The sequence below is a fragment of the Octopus bimaculoides genome, chromosome 18 (assembly GCF_001194135.2).
Source record: "Octopus bimaculoides isolate UCB-OBI-ISO-001 chromosome 18, ASM119413v2, whole genome shotgun sequence".
Taxonomy (NCBI): domain Eukaryota; kingdom Metazoa; phylum Mollusca; class Cephalopoda; order Octopoda; family Octopodidae; genus Octopus; species Octopus bimaculoides.
In genome coordinates this window covers 51,729,689-51,753,161 of record NC_068998.1, presented here as the reverse complement: position 1 = coordinate 51,753,161, position 23,473 = coordinate 51,729,689, and the positions used below count along the sequence as shown (strand labels likewise).

Here is a 23,473-nt window from a genome sequence, read left to right as displayed (position 1 = left end):
GATGACAATGATGCAGTTTTAAAATGTTTTTCTGATTCTGGTCCAAAGGATACCCATTGCCATTTCAACATGCACAAGGCAGATCTACCATGGAATTGCCAAAAGTGTTACAACAATTTGGATCCCTTACAAATTATTTAGTTTCTATTTTTGTTTAATTGAAGGTCAAATTATTTTTCTTTTCCCAATTTTTAAATCAATATCATAACCAATAACGGCTTCTGGCAAAGTGACAAACTCGTACTTTAAAGTACTTTTTATTTTATTAATTCCCACCTTTGTTTACAAGTTTTTAAAATCCTCTCAAAGAAACTGAGCAAAATCTCTTAATTCCTATACCATATTTTCCCCTTTGTTTTTATTCAACAGAAATATTTTCTTCAAATGGTTCTTCATCAGAAAAACCAAGTAGTTATTGTCTAGAGAACTTAATCAAACTATTGAAAGTATTTAAAAGAAAAAGATTAAATCGTTAGAAATCTATAAATATTTTATTATTTTTAGATCTTGACCTCAATGTTTATTTCAGGAAATAGAAAGGAAATAGAATTCTTCACTAAATCACATTTTGAACATTAAACGCTTGGTATTCAGAGCATAGAAACGTAAGCCCAATGTGAGACATAAAGTCTCAATAGTTAACTGTACAAAACTGCAAACTGGACTTACCTAATGCAAAAGGGAGGATGAAGTTAATTCCGGTTGCAAATGAAGACCAAATTTGCATATTATAAAATAGGTTTATGGATTAAGCTTGAACAGTATAAGTGGGCAGATATGTGCACGTGCACAAACATACAGAGTTTGATGCAATCAAACTCTAATGCATGCACAGAATCACTTAATATCGTTATCTGCAAACTATGCAAAAAATGTAAAACAAAATATAAATAGTCATGTTCAATCCTGAAGTTTCAATAAACTGGTATTATTTCAAAGTTTGCATCTATAGATCTTGATAAATCAACAATATGGCCATATCCATATGGATATCGTATGGAGTCATATCCATATGGATATGAATTTAATCTTACTATTTAATTAGACTCTATGAGGATCTTTTGAGCAACTTTGGAATTGGAGTGGCACCACCTGGTTTTGTTCACATTTAACAGTTTGTGACAACTCTCTTTCCCAATCTTTCATGGATAGAAACTAATTAAAATGCAAACAAAACTTTTGATGAACGCAACTCATTTACATAATGGTACAAAGTGATGGCTTAATATACTATCACATCTGATTTATGTATATACCATACTGGACAATTCTTGCTCATATATTAAGGTGCAGGCATGGCTATGAAAGTGTAGGCATAGCTGTGAAGGTACAGGCATGGCAGTGTGGTAAGAAGTTTCCTTCCCAATCACAGGATTTTAGGTTCAGGTCCACTGGGTGGCACCTTGGGCAAGTATCTTTGATTATAGCCTCAAGCTGACGAAAGCTTTGTGAGTGGATTTGGTAAACAGAAAGTGAATGATACTCATCCTGCATTTTTGTGTTTGTGTGTGTATGTGTATGTGGGGGGGGGTATGTGTTTGCATATTCTTATCTTGACAATGTATGATAGTTGTAAATGATTGTCACCTTCATACACATAGTGTTGTTGGTTTCCAATCTTCAATTAAAACACAGCAGGTTATAAGAAATAGGAAATATTGCCTTGCTTTGAAAAAAAGATTAGTAACAGGAAGGACATCTGGCCACAGAAAATCTGCTTCAACAAACTGTCTGCCCAGGCAAACACGGAGAGTGGATGTTCATGTTAAACATATTGGCTTAAGTAGGATTTGTGAGAGCAAAATCTTCATAACTGAACGTGTTTTATCAGTGAAGATAATATCTTTTCTTAGTTTTCTCTCATCACTACTTTCACTCCGCTTTTGTAATTTGTAAAGAAAACCGAATGTTAGGTTAAATGGGGCAAGTGGAATTGTCTCAATGGGCGACAATAAGCCAATAAACCTATGAATATTGAGTCAAGTATCTGTAGCTCAAACACTTAAGCAACTTATTTATATCTTAGTAGCCTAGGTATTCATAAAATAAAATGATAAATTCATATATCTAACACAAGTATAGGTTACACCAGATATTTGTAAATAAATTTAACAGGCCATACATAAATGGACGAAGATCTAACATAATGTTATGTGCCAAATTTTGACTTTCTCATTTGTTTTTTTAGACACACTGACAGCATTAACATGGCAGATTCCAATGGAACACAGGAAGTGAAAAGGCACCGAGTGTTTGTGGTTGTAGCCACTAACTGCTGGGACATGGAGGTTGCCTGTTTCCTGAACACAGCTGAATTCTTCTTGGTCAGGATCAGGCAAGAGTTGAAGGGCAGGAAAAAGAAGCAGTCTCAGAAGGCAGATGTTGGACAGTTGAGTTCATCTAACAGCCCTATTACATCGTCAATGACTCCTGATGTCCTTGGTGGGTCAATGATGACCATTTCTGGGCAGATTTCTGTTTCTGCTTTAAATATGGACGTGTGGGGCAAGTTTCACATAATGAGGAAAGACACAAAAACCAATTCTGGAACATTGTCAAAAGAGCGTGACTCCACAATGTCTTGAACTTATAGGGGCTAATGCTGTGGGCTTTATGTGTGGCCTGGATTGGTCTTACTGATCCTGGCATACAATTACTTCAGTAATCACACAGAGGTTGTTGATGGGGTTAAGAGCAATGTGTTCCATGATCTGTTTTCTTGTATCATATTAAAATTCAGTTTCATTTTGAATCTATTATATTTCAGATGATAAATTGGAAAGCAAATATGTTGGATCCATATTTAAAACAGAAACAGAAAATGGATATAAAAACCATTTCAAATAAACATCTAAAATTAAAGATTGGATATCATAAAAAAGGATAAAAAAGGCAATGTCTTCCAAGGCTTATTCTTCTACAGATATTTAATGGATATTTAAAATCGGTTTTATAACAACAATTTCAGTTAGATATTATGTGTTATTTAATTTTTAAAAAAACTTTTCAGATCAATAAACACTAGAAAAGAAATGTGGGTGTAACCAAAAGACAGTGCTGCATATATTGAACACAGAGCGTTCAGAGCAGTTTGTTATTTAGAAATTTGAAATATTTCTCCTATTGCATGATTAATTTTTAATTGGTAGTAATCAGTTAGTTAGTTAATTATGAGACAGTAATGATTATAGTTTATTTGGAAAACAAAATGGTGGAATTGATTAAAGCGATAACTTTTGCAGGAAAGACTGCACAGTAAAACATGAATTTACATAATTTTATCAAGTACAGTGTTATAAGTGGCATCATCAACATCATAATTCATTAACTTCTCTGTAGATTACTGAATCTATTTATTTTTATTAAGTTAAAATCAATAATTATACACTTGGTAAATAAAACTATGTGAGCTAAAGACTGAACTGTAGAAGGGAAGAATATAGCTGTTCAAATATTTTAATTTTCTTTGAAACCAGCCCTGCCTATCACTGATCTTGGTTTTATGATACTAACTTCCTGTTTTAAAGCGATCTAAATTAAAACTGTCCATCAAAATTCCATGTTTAATTATGTTTCAAACACCAGCAAATATAATGACAAATTATTTTCCTAAATTCTTCATTGCCTTCAAAATTAACTGAAATATAGACAGAGATACAAACTCCCTATTTTAAATTGTTCATATTTAAATTAAAACATTTTAATCATAATTTTATGCTTGAACCTTCTAAACTGCAGCTTAATCCTTTCTTCTGGAAGCACAAAGCCTCAAATTTGGAGGAAGGGATTATGTTGATTACATCGACCCCAGTGTATAACTAGTACTTATCTAATCGAGCCCAAAAGGATGAAAGGCAAAGTTGACCGTGGTGGAATTTGATCTCAAAACATAGCGGCAGATGAAATACTGCCAAGCATTTTGCCTGGCATGCTAATGATTCTGCCAGCTCAGCACATTAAACAGCAGCTTAATAATGGAACAGATAATCATATGGAGGGTGAAAGTTAGTTGATTGTATTGACCCTACTGTTTAACTGGTACTTATTTTATCAACCCTGAAAGGAGGACAGGCAAAGTTGACCTCGGAAGAATTTGAACTCACCAGGTGAAGATAGACAAAATGCTGCTAAGCGTATATGCATTAAGATGAATGGATACTAAACAGTCCAAAACATTGTGTTTAAGAAAAATAAAAAGAATGGTTTACAGTTAAAACCGTTTTTCCATCAATACTAATAAAAACTCTTGTCACAAATATTCTAATTCACAATCATTTTCAAGTAATTCCATCCATTACAATTAGGCAATGTATCTAAAAAGCATTGCTCATATCCACTAATACAATACATTATAGTATGCTTCCTCTAAGCACCAAACACACACACACACACTTACACACAGACATGCACACACATACACACACATTAAAAATGACTGACAAAAGAACAGGAGTCATGTCATCACTTATTAGCTTACAGCTGTTTCTGTTATAAGAAACTGTGCACCCAGAGTACCAGTGTGACATCTTAAAGCTTCTGTAAAGCCATCTGAATGAAGAATTTTATTTTATAGCGGAAAATATTTAAATATAAAGTTGGGCATATGTATACTTACACATGTGTGTACACATATAAAAACTATAAATTCACATTAACACACACACAGTTACATATGCATAAACACATACTGGTGCCAATATGCCTTATTAGAATAATAAATATATAAATAAAAAATCTTCTTTAATTGACATTGCTAAAAATATTCATGAAGTTGTTTTCATTTCTTTAGCAGAAAAGAACCAAACAAAATAATAATAGTTTTGAGTAAAAACCACAGAAGTTGTAGAGGCAGAGGTTTGCATGTATATATACATATGTATATATGCATATATATACATATGTATGTATGCATGTATGTGTATGTTATATACATATGTATGCATGTATGTATAGATACTAAATCTCAGTGGTTTATGTAAATCAGATAGATACATTATGTCTATATGATTAGAGAAACAAAATACAAAAAGAGTTATTGCCACAAATTTTATCACTCAAACATTAAAATTAGAAAATAAAATAACACAGCCTTGCTTGATAGGCGACTGAATGATCTTAGTTATTATGAATATTAATATAGATTAACAAAGAAATAATGTGTAAAAGCATCTTTAGCTATAGACAATGAATTAATATAATGGTACATTGATAATTGGATGATAGCAACAAAACAAAGGCCTGAATACTATAATACACTGGTAAAAGATTCTTTCCAATTAGTTATTTGATTTTATTCTAAGGAGCCAAAATCTAAGAATAGCTAAATTTGAAGATGAAACTATTTAAAGACAGTGATCAGAAAAGGTTGAAAACTACTCTTAAAAACCAATACAGCAAATATTTTTGATTGAACATCTTCAGTGATTGCATATCATTCTGAATAATAACATTAGGAACAATAATGAAGTTGTGCATTAATTGAAAGATACCATCCAGGTTTATTAAAATAAATGAATAAATCAGTTTAAAAGAATCAGCAACAATTATGTGCTTTCATACATGAACTCGAGCTAGTTCCCAGATTTGTGAAGGTCTGCTGAACAATTATACATGGCCATCATGATGTCATCGCACACACATACACACACACACACACTCTGACTTGATGACTAACAATTATAAGTTACAAATTCAAAATGTGAAAATATTCTAAATGGGCAGCTGATTTAATAATGTTATTTAATTAGTTAATTAGTGGGTGTGTCTGTGTTTGTCCCCCCAACATCGCTTGACAACCGATGCTGTTGTGTTTACGTCCCTGTAACTTTACGGTTCGGCAAAAGAGACCGATAGAATAAGTACTAGGCTTACAAAGAATGAGTCCTGGGGTCGATTTGCTCGACTAAAGGCGGTACTCCAGCATGGCCACAGTCAAATGACTGAAACAAAAAAAGAGTAAAAGAGTAGTTAAAAGTTACTTTTAGGGGATTGCATGTGTTTCTTACCTATAGTTTGAAGTGTCCCTTTGAGTTCTTTTTATCCTATAAAAGCTAACACCTTCATCCACTGTTTCAGAGAGCTTGACACAGTGGCAAATAGTTAAACATTTTCAGCTTCCTCCATGAACAACTGATGGATGACAGCCTTGCTATACCCTCATCCAACATTTTAATAAGTTGGTTTCATTCTCACAACGAACAACAACCAATGCCTGTTAAATAGGACTAACCTACAGTTATTAAAATGTGGAGGTGCAATGGCTCAGTGGTCAGGGCAGCGGACTCGCGGTCATAGGATCGTGGTTTCGATTCCCAGGCCGGGCGTTGTGAGTGTTTATTTATTAGTCATTAGGTGTCTCAAGTGCATGTTTTTGACTTTTGCCAGTTAATTACAGGACCTCTAAGCCTACTTGACCTGCAAGAAGTGTAAGCAAAATCGCCTTCTTATCACAACATGCGCTTCACAATAAGAAGGATACACTAGATAATGCAATCATCCAGAAGAAAACACAATAGTTATTGCTCAAATATAAATCAAAGAATGAAAAAAAAAATCATCATAGAAAAAAAAACATAAATCACATTATCAGTAATTGTCTGTTGTCATATTAAGTTTAAGAAATATGAAGAAGTAGAGAGCAACGACCACAAAAGTAAGAAAACAAGTAAAAACAAAAAAAAAAACATATTGCTGCATGTTTTAAAAAAAACATATTTAACATGCAATATTGTTCTTAAAAGGATATTTAACAAACAGAAAAACTATGACTTAAAGCAAATAATGTTTTGTTTTTTTTTGTCTCTCTTGTGATAACTTTAGTGGTGATACTTTCAGCCATTGTCTTAAAGTGACACTCCTGACATCAACACTTGACTATATGAGATTAAGAGATTAATGATATTGTTTTAGATGGCACCAGAAAGAAAATAGGAAAGTGGAATGTCCTCTAAAAGAGTTACAGCATTCTTCTATTTTAGGAAAGCTCAGCAGAAGAAATTAACAGTGAGAAAGTAAAGATAGGATTTATTTTTGTCATTGAATGAATAAATCCATGTGTGTATGCATGAAGGGACAGGCTTGTACATATATGCAATTGTGCAAAATGTGCATCTACAGTTCTAAGGTTCATTTTATTTAATATGGTAAGTTTATTGAATAAAATAGAATAAAAATAACCCGCTCTTGAAGCAAGAGACTATACATTATCATTAGTTGATTATTCAAATTTTAACTGTGATAAGGCAAATGAAAGTATACACATACATATAGATATAATATATTCCTTACATATAAGGTTTTGTCTATGTAATTGCTTGAGTTGCAAAAACTAGGAAACTGAAACTTGTTTTTCAGAACTAGTACCTTAAAAATGAAATACATTTGGTAATGTATTTCTGGGTACACTAATCCTCAAACAAGACATGGTGATCCATAAATCTGTTTGGTCATAGATTACTGACATGAATAGCACCATATCTCTTGCTAGATAAATTAGTCCAGGGGTAGCTTTGACTGAGGAGACACACAATAAGGTCGAAACACTCATGTGTCATTAAGTCTCCATAGATCACTGAATTGCATATGTTAGAAATTCACATTGGAGATGTTCTCTGATGAAGAAAAACAACAGCGATCAGCCTATTCATGTTCAAATATGCTACATCATATTGTGAATAGAGACATTATTATTGTAGTTATATTTTATTTTCCATAAAAACTACTCTTAATAATAAATAATTAAAACATACGTACTTTCATGACGCTATCAGCATGGTTTGTACCTTATATTTTATTATGTCATTCTTTTTATATTAACATTAAGATTGCTTACAATAAATTTTAACCTAACATTAGAATAATATTTTATAATGTCTTTCATTTTAGATTTGCATTAAGATTGTTTAAAATAAAAATTTCAACCTAGCATTAGAATAAAATACTAATAATACAATTACAGTTAATATTATTTTATGTAATTGTCAGTAGGGGGACTAAAAGATAAAGTAGAAACAATTACACAAAACTTAATAGAAAATATCTTAACATGATTAGAATAATTACAGTGATGTCTTGAAATAATTATATGGATCTTCATTTATTAAAATTTCTTGTCACTATTATGATATTTTTTTTTAATATATAATTCCAAAAATACAGATGTGAATTAGCACCAAAGAAAAAAAAAAAGAAGCAAACAAACAAACTGTATTTCAAAAGAAGCTATTGATTATGTAACATAAAACTTGTATTAGATCATTCTGACTAAGAAACAACTTTGACATTGAATCAAGCAATCATGAACAAAACAAAACAAAAAAAAAGACCGTATGAATAGAGAGTAAAAAAATAAATACAGACTAATTTAAACTCAACAGTAAAGGAACTAAAGGGGAAAGATTTAATCAACAAACCTATGAGTAACAACGCATAAATTTCAATGACACAAACCAACAAATTTTTTTTTAATAAATTTCTTCCAGAATGAGATAATTACTAATGTTGCATTGCACTGAAACAAAACTAAGACTTCATCGTTAAATGATAATAATAATAATAATAATAATAATAATAATAATAATAATAATAATAATAATAATAGTAATAATAATAAAAGAACTTTGTAGAAAAGAATCTTTGAACTCTAAAATTTTTGAAGATAATCTTTTTTTTATTAAAAAAAGCTTTATATTTTGAATAAGCAAAAGGTTATCTTAAAAGACATTGCTTATATATTATATTGCACAAATGTAAGCATTTATACAAGAAGACTAAATGGAAAATTCTGTTTGTGCAAGAATATACAATCTGAGCTGCTATACGTTTTATTTTTCAGTGGCCAAGCTGGGGCACTGCCTTGATGAAGGGTTTAGTTAAACTAATCAACCCCAGTACTTACCTTTTTTTTTTTTAAAGTCTGGTACTCATTCTATTGGTCACTTCTGCCAAACTGCTAAGTTATGGGGGACCATTAGACAAACCAACATTGTCAAGTAGTGGAGACAAACACACACATACACGGCAGGTTTCCACACATTTTCCGTCTTCCATATTCACTCACAAGGCATTGGTTAACCCAAAGTTATAGTAGGAAATACTTGGCCAAAGTGCAGTACAGAGGCCCTCAGACGGGATTGTTATAGTTATACTCAGACTGAACATTTGTAAGTTAACAAGCACAAGGTGACAGAGATATAGTCTTTACTTTCTGCTTATTCTATCTACTACTACTACTACTATTCTGGACTAGCGAATTACATACCACCTTGGGTCAAGAGGGTGGCTACTGGAAGACCCTATGTCTAGCAACAAGACCTTGCACCATGTCATGCAAGCAGGAGAACCCAGTCATGGCTGTCAGACAATTTCTACAACCGCATCACCCCTAACATCTAGCCACCTAAATCCCTAGACTGCAACCCCCTTGTTTATTATGTGTGGAGTGCAGTTGAGTGAGAGACCAACAAAACTCCTTGTAACACCCAAGATGAACTGAAAGAAGACCATTATATATATATATATATATATATATATATATATATATATATATATATATATATATATATGTGCATGCATATATCAATTTGTAATTTGTGTGTCCTCGTGTTTACTCCCACCCAGATCTTGACAATTGGTGTTGGTTTGTTTGCATCCTCATGACTTAGTAGTTTATCAAAGTGAGACCAATAGAATAAATACCTAGCTTAGAAAAAAATACATGAGTACTGGATTTGATTTGTTTGACCAAACTCTTGCAGGTGATGCCCCAGTATGGCCACAGTGCAATGACAGAAACAAGTGAAAAATAAAAGATAAGCAGATGTCTTAGTGAAATATATTTGTGAAAGAACCACTGTTATTTCTTATCAGTCACTTTACTCCGCCTGTCTTTCAAGAAAGAGCCTGATTGTCGAAATTGACCAAATACAATATTGTTGGTATCCTGTCTTGCATGGAGAAATATTGCCTAGCAACAAGTAAAGTATTTTAGTATTTTTAATTTAAATTTGTTAAATGATAACTGAAATACAAGAAATGTAGATATGAAAGAACGTGTTTCAATCAGGTTTTACCTGCTGGAAACATATTACAGTGGAAAGGTGATGACTTTTGTGAAATGTTCATGGAAATAAACTAAAAATATTTTTAAAATGTAATGTTTCTTTTCCATTGGTAAAGGTAAAAATGATAATTATATAACCTGGCAGGAAAACAAAAAAAAACATGATGGATAATCTTTTCTACTCTAGGCACAAGGCTCGAAATTTTGGGGGAGGAGTCCAGTCAATTAGATCAATCCCACTATGCAACTGGTACTTAATTTATCGACCCTGAAAGAATGAAAGGCAAAGTTGACCTCAGTGGAATTTGAACTCAGAACATAAAGACAGATGAAATACTGCTAGGCATTTCGCCCGGTGTGCTAACACTTCTGCCAGCTTTCTGCCTTAAAAAAACATGATGGATAATGTAGTTCATATATGAATGTGTGTTATGTCTAAATAAAAGAAGATATGGTCACAGCTGGCAAAATATTGTAGATAGATCTGCTTAATCGAAGATGACCTGGGGTTAAACAACAAGAGAGAGAGAGAGAAAGAGGAGAAAGAGAAAGAAAGAGGAGAGAGAGAGAGAGAAAGAGGAGAGAGAGAGAGAGAGAGAGGAAAAAGCGAAAGAGAAAATGATATCAGTTAAGACCTATAAAATGATATTAACTGTAATTTTGTTTTGACTGTCCACAAAATTAGAAGCCTAAAACAAATGAATGTATTTAAAGATGAAATTTTACAAGATTTAAAACTTAACAGACAAAATATTTGGAGAAAAGAATTAAAGAAAACTTTCAATTTGTCATCAACACTCTCATAATTCATTAACATGGTTTAATCAAATTTTAAAATGTCTGAGATGATTTATTTTTTAAGAAGATTAAAATTTTTCAGATTATTAACTTTTTTTCAGCATTTACTTAGGCAATATAAAACAAGTGTAACTGCTGGAAAATCTTTCATCTGCAACAGACCAAAAAATTATAATCTCACAACTTAACAAATAATAATCTAAACAAATCTTAGAATAAATAATATATTAGTTCTCAGTAAGCAAGAGTAAATAGGCAAAAAAAATGGGGATTATAATTTGGCTAATGTATTGAAATTGATAACATTTAAGTTATATTATCAATCAAAATATTAATTTATGAGCTTTTATTCTTTTACTTGCTTCACTCATTAGACTGCAGCCACGATGGGAAACTAGTTTGAAAGGTTTTTAGTTGTTCATGTCAATAGCAGCAGTACTTCTTTCAGTCTAAAGTTTATTTATTTATATACAAATCCCAGTTCATTGAGTGGCTAAATTATAACATAAAAGAACATAGCATAAATAAAATACCAGTGCAAATAGAAACACAAGAACATACATGTATATGCTGGTTTTAGAATAGCTATACCATATCTATGTTGTAAGAACTGGACCTTCATTCCCCTGTTCTGAAATAGTAACACTGTGTCTTCACTATAAATAATAAAAAAAAAGTTGGCAACAGGAAGAGCATCAGAAAACTCAACCAACATATGCCTGCAAGAAACAGTGGATGTAAAGCTATGATGATAACGAATTTGTTGTGTTGAAAATGTTGCAATAATAAATAAAGTGGTATCTAGACATAAACATCCAATATATATATCAGGTATAGGGATGATATGTCCATTGTAATGGACACACTGAAAAATACTGAGAAATTAATTGAAGACTTAGAAAACAACTCAATATTAAGATTCAATATCAAGAACAGTAAAAATAATACATCTTTTAGCAATACAATGATTCCATTTCTAGACATAAATATTCACATAGAACAAAACAAATTCATCCACGTCTATTTACACTAAGGACGAAAATAAATGTGTTCATATATATATATATATATATATATATATATATATATATATATATATACATGAATTCATCCATGAAAATCCAGAGTCACATATAGAAAAAATTAATAAGTAAATACACGATAAATAAGAATAATAAAATACAAAGTAAAATTCATAAAATAATAATAATCATAATATATTATATATATATATATGTGTGTGTGTGTGTGTGTGTAATAGATACAGTTATAGTTGAGTGATTATGAAGTTAACTTTATAAGCACATGGTTTTAGGTTCTGTCCACTGTGCGGCACCCTTGCCAAGCGTCTTCTACCATGGTTCTGAACTGACAAGATGTATGAAGGAAGAACAGAATGTTTAATAGTTTCTATACGTTTGATTCATATAATAAATTTTATGTGTGGCCTGTGCATTTCTATGGAAAGTATTCTCTGACGTTTTTGTTGTATTTATCCTCTATTCTTCTAGAACTCAGTTTACAAGTCTATTAAAATATCCACTGTTAATTAATGCTGTGGATTTTTGTGAATTTCTTTCCTTAGTTCCTTGTTGTGGATGAGAATATAAATGTTCTTCTAAGTAATGATTTTTACCACTGACATAGTTGTGTGGGCATTTACTGGTAAATGCATTTGTATGAATCTTTGGTGTATATTATTGAATATATCCACATTTTTGTCCCTGTATGGTTGTGCCTAAAATCATGGTCCCATTTGTTTTGTTCTTAACGATACATTTTAGAACAGAGTTGTTTTCTAAGTCGTCTTTGAGTTTCTTAACTTCTTATAATGCATTCATTTACCTCTAGTATATCATCTATTTATTAGGTGTATATTAAGTGTGGATGTTTTCTGTATTATTCTGTTCTTGATTGTGGATAAGTAGAAAGTTGCAAACACGGGTCCTAAGTGGAAACCCAAGGCCACTCTATCTAGTGTTTGTATAAATTACCATGTGGGCAACAAGAAGATACTTTAGTTGTACACACCATGATTAGTGTTTTTTAATAATAAGTTTTCTGGTATTGCATTGACTTTATATTTGGGTGTTTATATACATTTTTTATTATGATTTCTATTCTTTCTTTCACTGGAAATAAACTTTCTACATCTTACTGTGCAGATGCTACATATTGCATTGGTTTTGTCTAAAATCCATAGAAATTCCTCAGATAATTTTATTCTATATTTTACTGGTGCGTATTCTTTGATAAAGCTGCGTATTTGTTTGGCAACTGAATGCGTAGGTGTATCTATTATGGGATATTAAAAGGTCTGAGGGGAATGTTTTGCTTGTGCATTTTTACTGCACCACATGTGTTAGGGATAATTCTCCTTTAATGCCTGGAAAGTAAAGTGATACTATTTGTGTGTTTATTGCTGTAATAAACTACTTTCATTTTACTTTTAGCTATTTGGTGTTGTCTTTCCTGATTTTAGTGAATTTGTTTTTGTCTTTGAGTAAATTATTAATTTTTGTATTATATATATGTCTCTCTATCCATGATTACAAAAATATTACTTCTGTCACTCGTAACCAAATTTAATATTGTCTTCATCTTTTAAGTTGTTAAGCAGTTTTTGAGAGAGTAGAACGTGGTGAGAAGAGGATGTAGGGAGTGGACAGAAATAAAGGGAGGGTGTGTTATGAAAATATGTTGAGGGGAAGGGATTCAACAGGGACATAATGCGTGCAGGTAGGCTTGCAAAGCTGCGAAGGGAGAGTAGAAGATAGAGGGACGGTAATGGTGAACTCAGGTGGGTGGAGAGATGGAAGAAATGTTAGGAAGAGAGATTATTGGGGAGAGATTTGTCAGGGACAGATTATGTGCAGGGGCAGGGACATAACATGATTTTATAGTCTCTATAATATACAAAACTAAGTGAATGTATACTCCTAGATGTAGGTTACAGCACAGTGCTTAGGTGATTGCAATGCAGAATAGGGACACGTTTCAAGGAAAGGGTCAGAAGCTTCGTAACTTTCCATTTTTTGCTTCTGAGAGAAAGTCTAAGAATACCATGGGACCCCAGAACTGCAACAGACACTGGAATGAGTTACGGATTAGAAAATGAATTAATGCAGAATGATAACGGAAATTTGCACAGTATTGTAAAAAAAGTAAAAAGGAAATAGAAAGCAATGACTCCCAAGAATGTAAAACGATAAAAATTATATTAAACATTTTAAATTTATATATTTTGTTTTTGGAGGGGTTTTCTGTTTTCGTATTATTTTCTTCTTTTTGAACACTTTTATGAAGCTCAAGTCAAGAACATCTTTTCAGAGAATGAATATTTCTGGATAAACTGAAAATTGTCAGTATCTTTGCAATGCAATAAACACAGAAGAGGCTTAGAAGATATAGCTGCATATGAATGTGTGTGTGGTATGCATGCATGCATGTGAGTGCATATAATGCAATAAAATTTCTTAATGAAGCGATTGTAGCTAATCTGTATAATCCATTTGTTTTTGTTTATTGTTATTTTACACCACCCTGAAGTTCTCTAGAAATTTGGATACACCTGGAGTTGCAGATTACGGAAAATCACTGGACTGCTTCAATTGTTTACTTGTTGATTTGTATTTTACCATACAGCCATTAATGTGGTGTGCTTTTCTTCAATAAGCCCCAATAGAAATTGATCCTTAATAATCTCTCTCTCTCTCTAAATATACCTTTGAAAAAAATGTAGGACATAACTGCTTTTCCACACACACACACACACATGCAAAAACATACAAACATATATATATATATATATATATATATATTGGAAGGTTTGGAGGTGATGTACAGGAATTATATATTAGAAAAAATAATAATCAGGTACTCAGATGTCTGGATGGTTGTACATTTACATATTTTTATTCATAAGTCACATGTTTTGTAAATTAGCACTTTCACCTAGTGTTGTAGAGTTTTCAAATTTTATATATATATATATATATATATAACTCACTCTATCTACATATACATGTATATATACATATAAGTATATGCAAATTTATGTACATACATACAGACATATGTGCATGTGTGTGTGTGTGTGTGTGTGTGTGTGTGATCATCATTGTCATTGTAGTTTTAACAACTTTTCCAGGCTGACATATATCAAACAGAATTTTTTGCAGCTGATTTCTAAGCCCAGATGCCTTTCCTGTTGCTAACCTTCTCCTGTTTCTAAGCAATATATTTCCCCCCCTAAGCCTCGATATGATTTTACAACAGACTTCTTTCAGTCTTTATCAAATCTATGTATGTATTTATATACACATTATATACACACACATACACATTATATACACACACATACACATTATATACACACACATACACACTCACAACATATATGTGTATGCAAGTGTGTGCATGTGTGTATCTCTCTCTCTCTCTCTCTGCATATATATATATATATATATATAGATAGATAGATAGATAGATAGATAGATAGATAGATAGATAGATAGATAGATAGATAGGCATGTACATATATACATACATACACGTACATACACACACACATTTATGAAAACAATGAAACAATGTTAATTGTTCTAAGAAGGTGAAGTACCAAACTCTCCCAAAAATTCAGTCAAAAGTTCACGTTTACTTCCTCAATTTAATAGCAGTTTTTCATTGTGAGGATACAGAGTTGCTGATGGTTGTAACAGTAATAATAATAATAATAATAATAATAATAATAATAATAATAATAATAACAGTGTTGGAAGATGTAGTAACAACAACTGTAGTGTGAAGTGGGTGTTGATGAAGACAACAACCACAGCAATTATAATGTTGCCCAATGGCACCAAATTTTCCAGCTGAGAGAGATACATCACACAACCAAATTAAATTCATACTTATTATATTATCAATATCTATTTCAAGGAGTAAATACTTATAGTGTAATAAAAGATTTTTTTTTTCTGTTCACAGGATTTGAACTCACAAAGTAGAGATATGTTACTAAACTGGTAAAAGGTACTATGCCAAGTGATCTATTCTATGTTCTTGGAGGGTATTTATACTGATGCAAGATCACATATTATTAGTATTATTAAGTATATATTATTAGTACTTAGTCATTGGCCCTCAGTCAGACAAAATGCAAAATTAGTACTGATAGCATTTATACCTTAAGAATGTAGAGGAACAAACTTAACTCTGAAACTACTATTTCTGTCAATTTGATTGCCTTGCTTAGGGCCATCGTTTCAGATTAGGTTTATATGTTAATTAAATCAACCCACGTACTCGAATAGTCCTTTATTAGATTGATTTCAGACGGATGAAAGGAAGTTCATCACAGCAGCATCTAAACTCAGAATGTAAAATTCTTCCAAATTTTGGCACAAGGCCAACTATAATTAGCAGGAGGAGTAAGTCAATTACATTGACCCCAGTGCTTAATTAGAACATATTTTATCAACTTCAAAAGGATGAAAGCCAAAGTTGACTTCGGTATCATTTGAACTCAGAGCATAAGAGCCAGAAGAAAAGCCACTAGGCATTTTGTCCAATATTCTAAGGATTCTACCAGCTCGTTGCCTGAACTCATTATGTAAAATGCCATAACAAAATGGAGCAAAATATTTCATCTGATGCTCTAATGATTTTGCCATTTCTAATAATATAACAACTAAAGTAATGGTCGTTAGCTTTAATGCAGGGCATAAAATTGAATGATACTTATTTCATTAATCCTAGAATGACGAAACACAAACATATCTGATGCAGGATTTGAACTCATAATATAAAGATGTCTAACTACCATAAGGTACTTTGTCCACTACTCTGTCACTTCTGCTATTTATCATAATAATTCTTTCAACCAAACACACAACGCCTGACATTTTGGGAGTGTGAATGAATGAAAGGCAATGTCAGCCTCAGCAGAATTTGAACTCAGAATGTTAAAGCAAAAGAAAACCCAGAAAGCATTTTGTCTGCCATGTTAACAATTCTATCAAATAGTAATATGAGACAAATGCAGATGACCGGGTGCAATTGATTAAAATGACCTCAGTATTTAATGACCGGAGAGAGCATAAATCCCTAAAGAGGATTATTAATAGCAATAATAACAAAGGTTTCTAACAGAGTCGCAAGGGAGTGAGTTGGCTGATTGCATTGATGTCCAGTACTTGGCTATAGTATTGATTCCATTCACACTGAGTTTTCACAACTAAAATCAATTCCAGAAGGATGGCAGGCATTGTTAACCTAAACGGGGATTGAACTCAGACCATACAGAGACAAAAATATGGCAAAGAAATTTTGACCACCACTCTCCTCCTCCTACCACTACTACTAAAAATAATAATAATAATAATAATGATGATGATAATGATGATGATGATGATGATGATGATGATAATAGCAAGAGCACTCAGAGAGCGCAAACATCTGCCAAAGCAACACCAACGTCCTCTCAACGATTAGCCGGAGAGGATTTTTAAAATGAGAATATCTTAAATAAACTCGATCGCTCTCACAGACGAGAATACTAAAAATGAACCTGGCTGCTCTCAAAAATTAAGTTAAAAAATCAGGAAAAATAATCCAGAATCCTTGTCCAGTATTGGATCGATCCCAAAATCTAATAATTTCGTACCAGTTACAAAGTTACAAGGCCAAACATCCCTGAAAGTTTCATCCAAATCCATCCAGTGGTTCTGGAGATATCTTGTCCACAGACAAACAAACAAACACGACTGAAAACAATACCACTGCCTTCAATAAGACAGGAGTAATAATAATAATAACAACAACAATAATGATAATAATAATTCTTTCTACTAAAGGCACAAAACCTAAAATTTTGACGGGTGGGAATAATCAATTACATCAACCGAAGTGTTTAACTGTTACTTATTTCATAGACTCCCGAAAGGATGAAAGAATGAAGTTGACCTCAGCGGAATTTGAACTCAGGATGTAAAGCTGGAAGAAATGCCACTGAGCCCTCTCTCTGGCAGGACAATGATTCTGACAGTTTGCTGCCTTAGTAATAATTCTTTCTTTACTGACCAAAAAAGCTGCAAAGAACATTTCGGACAGTACAGGGATGAAGGACAACGGGGATTTGCAGCAACAAAAAATGTGTGAACATTTGAAACAATAACAGTTAATAAAAATTTCTGACAAATAAATTTCCCCAATAGGAGTGGGAAACACTGATTAGGGGCAATGAAAGAAACCTACAGATCGTGAGCCACTTTACCCACCAAGAGTACCATGGCAAATGCTCCTTTCTCTTCCTTACTCTCTAGCCTATAGGTAACAGCTTAGAGTAGGCCCACACACTTGAACCATCCTTATCGCATTTACCCATCTTTCAACAAACTTACTGGGGGTAGTGGGGAAAGTACATCCCTCTCAAACCTCACCTTCCTTTTCAAATGGAATTCAAATAAAAATTTGATGAGTGCTTGGCTAAAGAGGAAAGTGAGAATTTCTAACAATATCACAGCAAATGTGGTTACAGTGATATTTAGTCACTGTAATATTTAGTAACCCCAAAGGTTAAAAGGCAAAGTCGACCTCAACAGAATGTGGACTGAAAATGCACTGATGGGTGAAATACCATTAAACACTTCATCCAAAATGCTAACGATTCTGCCAGCTCATCACCTTAGTTATAATAATAATAATAATAATAATAATAATAATAATAATAATAATAATGACGGTTTCAAATGTTGGCACAAGGCCAGCAATTTTGGGGCAATGGGTAAGTCGATTACATTGGCCCCAGTGCTCAACTGGTGCTGATTCTACTGATCCAGAGAGGATGAAAAACAAAGTTAACTTTTGGGAAATTTGAACACAGAATTTAATGTCAGAAGAAATACTGTTGAGCAATTTTTCTGGTGCGGTAACGAGTCTGCCAGCTCGCTACCTTAATAATGGTAATAATAATAATCCTTTCTACTAAAGGCACAAGGCCTGAAATTTATAGGAGGGGGACTAGTTGACTACATTGACCTCAGTATTTCACTGGTACTTAATTTATTGACCCTGAAAGGGTGAAAGGCAAAGTCGACCTCAGCAGAATTTGAACTCAGATCATAGAGACAGACAAAATGCTTAGCAGCATTTTGTCTGGAATTCTACAAATTCTGCCAGCTTTCCACCTTAATAATAATAATAATAATAATAACAACAACAAAAACATTCATCTATACAAGGCTTATTATTATTATTATCATTAGTATTATACCTAACATCAGCACCTGGCCACACATATGCAAGGAATAGGTCAGTCGATTGTGTCTACTCCATTCCAGTACAAACCACAAATAATACAAACTTCTAATGATGATTTTTAACACTGGTTGTACTCGCAAGAGAAGAATTAAAATATCATGAAAGGTAAAGGTTAAAATGTTGCTATTGTTTCAGAATAAGAGAAGAAAGAAAGCCAGTGTTGAGATCAATATGTAGAACAGACAATCAGATGATAAACAGAGTTTCCAAGCAAGCACACAGCTATCAGGCATATAATAACATATGGATATACAATATATATACATATTATATCATTACACACGCACACACACACACACACACACATATATATATATATATATATAAAAGCACACACTCACACACACATATATATAGATATATATATACAGGTATATATATTTATATATATACACACACACACAAAATTAGACATATATACACATACACATATAAAACTACATAGATGTATATATGTGTGTGTGTGTGTGTGTGCATATATGTATATATACGTTTGTGTGCATATGTGTACATATACATGAGTGTATGTATATATATGTATGTATGTATATATATATATATATATATATATATATATATATATATGCCTGTGTGTGTATATGTCACTATACACACACATGTGTGTATATATAACCATACACGCACATGTGTGTGTGTGTATATATATTTATTTATATATATATATATATATATATATAACTGTACCATTTAACTTTACTTGATCACAATAGAGGGAAGAATCTCTGCGTATTTACTACAAAATAATTGCTGTACTGTAACAGAATGTAACGATAATCTGAGACAGCTGTAAAATGGCATTTTGTAAATTACTTTTTTTTTTTTTTTAAACCACACACTACACATATCATAAGAAAGATTACAAAAATACTTAAAATTTATCAAGCATTTTTAGAAGTAGTGAGAATACAGAAAGACATTTTAAAATTCTTATCTTCTTATCTTTGTCTTGTAGGTGTGTCTTGTTTGTACAATATTTAAACTGCATAAATATTTATATATATATATATATTATGCACATGTAGAACACATAAGCATTCATGGATAAAATAGTTTTGCTAATAAGCAAATATTATTCAGCTAAAATTGTGTCATTAATTTGTACTCAAAGAATGGGTGAGAGTGGGATGGTCAATTTTAAAGATTACTAGGATGAGTAGATATCGAAATTCAAAGTTAAAGTAACTTGATATTTGCATGATGTAGATCTTAATTATAGAACGAAAAAATATATTGATATCAAAAGATAAATGAAGTGATAAATGTAATAATGACAAAAGGATAAAAGTGATGACTAACAAGATATAAAGACTGACAAATGTTTAAGATAACACACGCTAGATATAATACAATAAAATAATACAAGAAGAAAAAGTTCTTAGTATGATATTTCAGCTGAATGGATCTGGAGTAGATATGTGAGAGAAGCAATATGATATACAAATTTTAGAGAGATGGTAAGAATAAATAAACACTTGTGATAGCATACAATCAGACTACGTTCTAATCACATGTTTAAAAAACTGAAGGAGAGAAACTAAACTAAAAGTATGTCTTTTTAATACAATACAATTTAAAATTATAATTATACAATTTTAACAATATATAGCAAAAAAAAGATGAAAATAGAGAAAAAAAATCAACAATGCTGGAAACTTAAAGTTACTTATGGGTTAATTTGTTTTATGTTATTTATGTAACTATTCACTTTGTAAAAACTATCACGCTTGTCTTTTGAACCGAAGCATTTAAAAACAGTTAAATATATTCGTATGATGTTTAGAAAAACATGAAAAATCTTAACATGGAGAAGATAGTAACAGAGATGAAGCGATGGCAAAAGGATTATCCATAGATAATATACCTGTTGGCATTATTAATTGCAACATAATGTTTGTCTTCTTCAGTTGGTAGCCGTACGTCAATTGAACTAGACCGAGGTTGGACTGGCACTTCAAGAAATTCGTTTCCACTCAAGGAAGATTTCCAAGAATCAGAAGGTGACACTTGTAAACATCCAGTGTCAACAGAGGATGAACGTTGCGACTTAACTGTCGGCACTTCAAGGGTCAAGACATTGATATAAGATATTTCTTTAAGTTGGTTATCATTTGAAGGCGTCAGCTCATTTGGTGACTTTATCAAAAGAGGGGGGCTTGACAGAGAAGGACTATCCTGAATAATATCTGGAGAATGTGTTTCCAGTAAAGAAAGGGCAGATATACTGCATTCTGAATTGTCATCTTTGTCACTATAGTCACTGTCAGCTGGAAGATCAGATGATGAAGAATACAGAGATTCACATGAAGAAGTAAACACTCCCGGATAGTCAGATGTCAGCAAATCTAGTTGTTGACTGGTTTTATCACTAAGGACAGTATCTAATTCTTGATTTGCTAGAGTTTCAAGGTGTATACAGTGTATGCACAGTTTAGGAATTTCATAAGAAGCACGTCTCCACTTAAGAAGTTTTTTGCCCGAATTAGTTTCCTGGTCTGAAATACCTTCATCAGATGATATAGCGATATTAGCGGTAACATCAAAGGAATTAGATCGACGCCCGGTATTGGGGACTTTTAAAAATTCCTGGTTGTCTTTATTAGGAAGGCTGCTTGTGTCAAAGCTAGATGAACGTACACGTGCTTCTGAAGGTAACTGAAGCAGACTTTTGCTTGCATCATCTTTTGCAGCAGCTTCTTGTCGAGATATACATAGTTTGGGAACTTCAAACGAGAGTGAAAAATTGCAATTTTTTTTTAGCCGGTTCATGATAACATTTGTTTATGTTCATAAATTGAAATCCGATGAAACATGGGAGGAAAGGAAGAAAAAAGGGAGGAAATAATAACAATAACACATAGCTACTAGTAATAGTTGCTCCATGTTGCATGACAAAGCATGCCAAATAGTAAATCACATTAAGTTAGGTGATTGGTACCTTCTTTCTTTCTTTTATCAAAATGTTTTCATTGATTCTAAAAAGATCCATTGCTTGGCCATGTTAGCTGTTTACAATCTTAAACTGCTGGCCGTGGATTCAGTATGATATAGAAGACTAGCAGTAGTTATATACACTCTCTTCACTTTTATTCTGCCAACCTCCACAGATGTGAGCGGTGAGTTTGCTATAGCTGATGCTGATGATGCTTAACGACAAATTGAACTCAGGTACAATTAAAAGAGATGGAAACCAGACTTTCCGTCCGCAAATCTCCATTAAAATTAACCTCACTTAGACAAAAATCTTGTTTACATTTGTGTGTAGCACATTGCTATAGGAGGACATAAGAGAATGTTTGGCAATCTCTCTTTCTTCACTGTTGTTAGCTGCTAGCATAGAGAATTGTAGAGGCTTCTCTCTCTCCTGCATACTAAGGTATCAGCATGCATTACAACCAGCAGCCTACACAGACTGCAAGAGAGAAGAAATCTGAAAGGGAGGAGACCGATGGGGATAGGCTGAGAGAAAGAGATGGAAAACGTGAGTTGTTATAGCAGTAGCAGTAGCTAACTATCCTGTTTTTGTCAATGCATTTTCACATGTACAACACTATGAGCTAATTTAAAATACACGAAGAAAATGAATGGGCTTGAGAAAAGAAAACAAATATAAGGAATTAACTTAAATATTAGAGAAAAATATCTCAGAACAAGACAAATTAGCTTCTTTGAAGGTAGGAAATCCAAACTGTGGAATCATGGTAGTTTATTATAAGAACAACAGCTCGTAAAAGATTTTCTAAAAGTCATGGAATTAAAATAACAACATGTTTATCTATGTAACATATCAGTTATATTCTGTTTTGTGTTTTGACAAAGTGTTTTTTAAAACAAAATAGGGAATGTTATTTATATATTAACAGCATATTGAAAATTCACCCACACATATTCACTTAATATAAACAAAAAAAAAAGATGTATAGTTATCTCATCACTGATACATTGACTTGTCTTAAAATGTAAATAGAAGCTAAGCAACAATCTCATATGATACACAACAAATAATAATACTCTGATCTTTATAATTAAAAGACTTATTAAGATAAGTAAAACAACATAAATGTTTTCAAGTAGAATAAGGAAAATGAAAGCTACTTCAAATTCAAAAGTGGTATTAAAAACTCATTAATTAACAGATATCCCTTAATTAATTTCCTAAAGATTTAGACAATATATATTAAAAATAGAAAAGACAAAAAAAAAACTTTGAATTCAACTATTAATTGATAAATAAAATATGAACCTTAAATTCAAATCTACATATGACCAGTTTAT

At 32.2% G+C, this 23,473-nt stretch overlaps 1 protein-coding gene across 1 annotated transcript in view; it reads right to left on the bottom strand.

Annotated features, from left to right (window-relative positions):
- Positions 1-23,097, bottom strand: part of LOC106878091 (diacylglycerol kinase zeta-like) — a 352,548-nt gene extending 329,451 nt beyond the window's left edge. Inside the window, exon 1 of the mRNA XM_052974271.1 lies at positions 21,063-23,097. Coding sequence (XP_052830231.1) covers positions 21,063-21,967 — 905 coding nt within the window. The 5' untranslated portion in view covers positions 21,968-23,097. The remainder of the gene's footprint in view (positions 1-21,062) is intronic.
- Positions 23,098-23,473: the final 376 nt, after the last annotated feature.